Source organism: Microtus ochrogaster, unplaced genomic scaffold (assembly GCF_000317375.1).
Source record: "Microtus ochrogaster isolate Prairie Vole_2 unplaced genomic scaffold, MicOch1.0 UNK130, whole genome shotgun sequence".
In the NCBI taxonomy this organism is placed as follows: Eukaryota; Metazoa; Chordata; class Mammalia; order Rodentia; family Cricetidae; genus Microtus; species Microtus ochrogaster.
In genome coordinates this window covers 399,675-405,860 of record NW_004949228.1, presented here as the reverse complement: position 1 = coordinate 405,860, position 6,186 = coordinate 399,675, and the positions used below count along the sequence as shown (strand labels likewise).

General features: G+C 36.7%; 1 protein-coding gene across 1 annotated transcript in view; it reads right to left on the bottom strand.

Moving 5' to 3' along the window:
- Positions 1-1,360: 1,360 nt before the first annotated feature.
- LOC101990987 (zinc finger protein 2 homolog) overlaps positions 1,361-6,186 on the bottom strand; it is an 8,885-nt gene continuing 4,059 nt past the window's right edge. The window contains 4 exon segments of the mRNA XM_013355440.1: positions 1,361-1,586; positions 1,898-2,008; positions 2,094-3,363; positions 5,202-5,328. Of these exon segments, the coding sequence (XP_013210894.1) occupies positions 1,361-1,586; positions 1,898-2,008; positions 2,094-3,363; positions 5,202-5,328 (1,734 nt within the window).

The following is a 6,186-nucleotide window of genomic DNA, read 5'->3' as shown; positions in this document are numbered from 1 at the left end:
TGTGTGTACACTACAACATGAGGAACATTATCAAAGTATCACAACATTAAGAAGGTTGAGAACTACTACCTTGAAGAATCCTATTCCCTTTATCTCTTAATATCCTATGTTTTCAGGAACATCCTACAAGATGAGGCATTTGAATCACATAGAAAATTGATTCACAGTAAACTCTTTTGGGAATGAACTTTAAGGCTTTGTCATCTTACCAGTGATAACTTGCCCACCATGTTCACTGTTGCTTTATATGATTCTATATGAGTGTATCTAGCATACAGAATCAACTTTGATGTCCATCCCCTTACACATGGGTAAATAGAAATGTGGGCCCTAGCTTTAAACTTGTTGCTTTTTGTATTCAAGCAACATTATGTGTAGAAACCAAAAATCCAGGAATGGACCTTTTGTGGGGAAATGCAGGAAGAGAGGATGGAAAGTAGAATATAGGTGATATCAAATTAGAAACTGAGCAGAATATTTCAAATCTGTGGTGCAGGAATGGAGAAGAGAGGGGACTAGTATAAGGTCAACCCAAATGCGCTGTGCATGAAGAAAGTACTTGAGAACCTATTACTTTGCAACCCAAGTAAAAAATACAATAAGAGAGGAAAGTAGAACACAAGTGTTATAAAAGTTTGGGCAATGTTTGCTAGATGTTCAATTGGAGATGTAGGAGGAAAAGACGTGGAGTGGATGGGTTAACCGAAAGGAAGGATGCAGGAAGCAGCCACATGAAATCCCACTATCTTACAAGCTAATAGAAAGTATAATTTTAAACATTGAACAGTGGTATCCCACATGGGTAAATAATGCTTCTCTCATGGCGGTATTAAATGGAACTCTCTGTACCAAGTACTAATTATCTGTCTAGGAAAGACCTTCGGGATTTAAAGCTATTTGTGAGCATACCTGTGACGTTAAATGCTGGGATTTAAGACATTTATCACTTTGCGTGGTATTATTATCAATAATTGAATGTTGAACAAGGTAAATGGTTTTATCACAATTATTTTTAGGGGATGGCAAGATGATTAGTGGGCAAAGCACTGGTTGTTCCAGAGGACCAGCATTAAATTCTCAACATGCACACAATAGCTCACACCTGTTTTTATTTTATTTACACCTTCAAGGATCAGACATCAGACCGACATACAGTTCACAGAAAGTCTTATATACAAAGCACCCATGCACATAAAGAATAATTTACATAGTTCATATTGCAGGATTTTATTTGAATATAAGTTCTGTGATATTTTATAAGATTTAACACTTCATTACAGCTTTCACATGTTCCTTATCTTTATTTTTCTATTATGTACACTTGGAATTTGTAAGTCAAGAATACCAGGAAAATGCTATGTCACTTGATGTACAATGGTGTTTTCTGTGCAGTATGAAGTCTCTGATGTCTTCTAACATTTGAAAGGTGGACAGAGGATATTCCAAAGTCAACACATTTGTGAAGTTTCTCTCCAGTATGAATTTTCTGATGTGCTCTAAGATATGAGCAGCCAGTAAAAGACGTGTCACATCCTGTACATCTGTAATGTCTCTCTTCAGTGAGAATTCTCTGATGTGTTATAAGGCTTTACATGCATGTAAAAATTTGTCATGCGTCAGACATTTACAAGGTTACTCTTCAATAGAAAGTTTCTGATGTCTGCTAAGATGTGAAATGTGGTTAAAGAATAGGTCACAGTCTTTGCTTACATAAGGTTTCTCCCCAGTATGACATTTTCTGATGTTGTCTAATATATGAGCATGTATTTAAAGATTTTACACATTCCCTACCCAGTATCTCTTCAGTATGTATTTTCTGATGTTCTCTAAGAGTTGAATGTGTAGACAAAGATTTGCCCCACTTCTTAGATCTGTAATATCTCTCTCCAGTATGAACTCTTTGGTGTCTTCAAAATATGAATTCTGGATAAAGGACCTGTCACATTCTCCACATTTGTAAGCTTTCTTGCCAGTATGAATTTTCCAGTGTTTTCTAAGATCTGAGACTGTAAAAAAGTCTTGTCATTTTCCTTACTTATTTATAAAGTTTTTCACCAGTGTGGATTCTGTAATGGTTTTTAACATGTATTATTTCAAGAAAGGACTTTCCACATTCCTTTCATTTGTTAGATTTCTCCCCAGTATGAAGTTTTTGATGTGTTTTAAGACTTGAACGCTGGGTAAAGAATTTTTTACAGACATTGCACTTGAAGGGTTTCTCTCCAGTATGAATTCTCTGATGCTTTGTAAGAGTTGACTTCACAGTAAAGGATTTGTGACATTCTTGACATGTGTAAGGTTTCTCTCCAGTATGGATTCTCTGATGCTTTGTGAGTGTTGACTTCAGTGTAAAGGATTTGTCACATTCCTTACACATGTAAGGTCTCTGTCCAGTATGAACTCTCTGATGGCTTCTAAGATATGAGTTTAGAGTAAAGAATTTGTCACATACTTCACATTTGTAAGGTTTTTCATCAGTGTGGATTCTGTAATGGTTTTTAAGACGTGATATCTCAAGAAAGGACTTATTACATTCTTTGCATTTGTAAGATTTCTCTTTAGTATGAAGTATTTGATGCCCTTTAAGAGTTGAGAACCGGGTAAAGGATTTTTCACAAACTTTGCACTTGTAGGGCTTCTCTCCAGTATGATATCTATGATGCTTGGTAAGATCTGACTTTACATAAAAGGATCTGTCACACTCTTTACATTTGTAAGGCTTCTCTCCAGTATGAATTCTCTGATGCAGTGTAAGAGTTGACTTCAGATTAAAGGATTTGCCACATTTGTTACAGGTATAAGGCTTTTCTCCAGTATGAATTCTCTGATGCCTTATGAGATTTGACTTCACATTAAAGTATTTGTCACATGCTTTACATTTATAAGGCTTCTCCCCGGTATGAATTCTCTGATGTACAGTGAGACTTGAGGCAGTACTGAAGCATTTCCTGCATTTTCCACACTGGTGTGTTTTCTCTCCAATGTAGACTGGTTGCTGCAAAAGACTGCCTGTAGTGTCAAAACAGTCATCATATTCTCCCTGTCTGTGCTCTTTCTTTGCGGTGTAGAATCTGTGATCTGGGGTAATGTTGGAGCACAAATTTAAGGATGCCTCAGACTCTTTAGAATTGCAAGGTTCTTCTCCAGTGTGCATGCTTTCATGTCTTTCTGGGTTTGATGAATCAATAGAGGCATCCCTGTACCTGTTGCGTCTGTAGTTATTAGAGTTGTCTGTAGTTTCACTTGTTCTATAAAGTGCACATGTAGAGGGGTCATGAAGTATTTTTCCATGCTCCTCATACTGACAAGTCTGCTTTTCAGTCTTCACGTGTTGTTGGGTATGATCATATAGGTAATAGTTCTCTGGAAAATAAGTACAACCATATTAATGGAACTTGTTACTTGATTAACTATTTGGTCAATGATTGTCTCTCTAAGTTCTTGGTTAAAATAAGTCAACCAGCAACTACCAAGATATTTCCCTTTCACTGTAACTGAATGTATTCTCACAAAACCTTGACAGCCTTCAAAGATCTTTGAATCATAATAGATATCTGTTCCTTTAAAAAATATCTTACACATAAGATAGATCAGAAAATTGAGAATCAAAAATTAGCTTTGGGATTAAGCTCATTGATTGATTCAATTCTTAATAAATTCAATTCTGAATCTGTATCTCTATGTTTAAATATTTTTTCTCAGAAATTGGTGAGTACAGTTTAATCCAATCCCAAATGTACAGTATTTAACTTAACTACGTAATAGGCATTAAAGATTACTATTCAGAAGACACAAATACATTAAACATTAAATTCTTACTTAAATGCATCACAGCATTTATTTTTCTATCTAGAAAAACAAATGAGATTTTTCAAAAGGAATGGAGGCAAACCAAATATTTTCCCAGACACAAGAGGCTCAGTTCATCTGAAGCATGGCTGTCATGGGCAGCTATTGCTTATTTCTATCCTTCACTGTCTGAGGTCCACACACTGCTGTTTTTAACTTTCCACATGTGGTTATTCTCAAGTCTAGTCTATACACAAATTCCTGAGAGTATTTTCCAGAAGAATGTCTGTTTATCCTCCTCTGGGAAGAAAACAAAGGATGGAATGTAAAAGTAGACATCAAGGATGTTGGTTAAAGAATAATCCTACATCATGTACCACATTATTCATAAAATTATTCTAATCTGATGTCAGGATAGTCAAATAAATGCATTTTGTACTAATATTTACATCATAAATCAGGTGTAATAAGTACCTGTTCTAATCATTACAACAGACATGATGCATCCTGGGATCAGGAAACTACACTAAGTTATATGATTAGAAATCCTTTCAAGTGGAATTGAATATTGCAAAAATGTTCTCAGTTCTTGCTTTCTCTTTCACCCAAAGCCATCACTATCATCTTTTCATTTCCTAGCCCACCCTACTGTACCTTCTCCTCTCTACATTCTGGGGGAATCTCACTTGTTCCAGAGCTACCATGCATATAATTCACGTGTCCTATGAGGCGGCCCATGATCCATGCTAGAATGTTTAGAAAAATACAGAAGTATAACACAATATTGTTCTCAGTATATGAAGAGAATGCAAAGTAGAAGAATCTAGGAATAATTTCTGTCTGGTATTTCCTGTCAGAATCTTCAGTGTATTTGTAGGGGAATTTTAAAATCTTGAGATTTTTCTCACAATTAAAATCATGTCAAATTCAGGGTGGGCAGTGGTGGCGCACACCTTTAATCCCAGCATCAGGAGGCAGAGGCAGGCAGATCTCTCTGAGTTTGAGGTCAGCCTGGTCTACAGAGCAAGTTCTAGTACAGTCTCCAAAGATATAGAGAAACCCTATCTCAGAAAACAATAGAAAAGAAAACAAACAAAAAACCAAACATGTCAAATTCAACAGTGAATATGGAGCTTTAAGATATGGATGTAGATATATTTGTAGATAAGATAATATATGACTAAGTTTCTGAATGCATTGAGGAACCAAAATGAGGAGTGTTTGACAAGACTAACATGGAAAATGAAAAGAAAAAAAATCAAATACCATGAAAACATTTTTTTCTCTACTACCAATCTTTGCCTAGTATCCTGTTTGTTTTTTTCCCATACAGATTAGCAGAGGGTTTACAACCTATAATGCCAGTATATACAAGAGATTAGTTAAGAGTTCTACAAGAAAAATGTTCTTACCCACAGAGACCAGGTTGCTGTAATTCTCCAACATCACATTAAGGTACAAAATCCTCTGAGAAGTGTCCAGGCATTCCCACTCCTCTTGGGAGAAGTTCACAGTCACATCCTTGAATGTCAGCAGACCCTGAAATAAAATAGTTGTTTGACAATGTGTTACCAGACAGAGTGCTCTCCTTGAGGTTAGTAGGCTTGAGGAAATTGGGGATGTAAATGATGAAGACAATTACTTAAGCAGATGATTTTAATACATTTACATTTTATAATGCATTATCTAACTCTGTGAAAACAGTATGACACAACAGGCTTACAAGCAATATTCACAAAACATACATTTAAGGTCTGGACAGTTTCCTATATATTTTGGGTGCTGTGATTATGACCCTTGGGATTCTAGTGTACATGTCTCAGAAGGAAAATTCATTATGATGGAATGTGCTTTAGATCCTGTACCTGTAGATCACTGCCACTCAATCAATTCTGTGGATTCTATTGCCTTACAAGATTCTCAGTTTGTGTGTTTAAAACCTAGGACCCAGCCGGGCGATGGTGGCGCACGCCTTTAATCCCAGCACTCGGGAGGCAGAGGCAGGCGGATCTCTGTGAGTTCGAGACCAGCCTGGGAGGGAGACTATTGATAGAGGTTTCTCTCTTGCCCAGTCTCGCAGTTGTTCAGTCCCAAAGAAATGCACAGAGGTCTCTATTGATCATGAACTGGTTGGCCTATTAGCTCAGGCTTCTTATTAACTCTTACATTCTACATTGACCCATAATTGTTGTCTGTGTCAGCCATGTGGCTTCGTACCTTTTGTCAGTGTGGCATTCTCATCTTGTTTCCCCTGTATTGGGGTGAAGACTGACCCTTTCCTCTTCCCAGAATTCTCATGTTCTGGTCACTTGATGGAGGAAGGTCATTGGTTAATTAAATAAAGAAGCTGCTTGCCCTGATAGGTTAAAACATAGATGGGAGGAGTAAACAGAACAG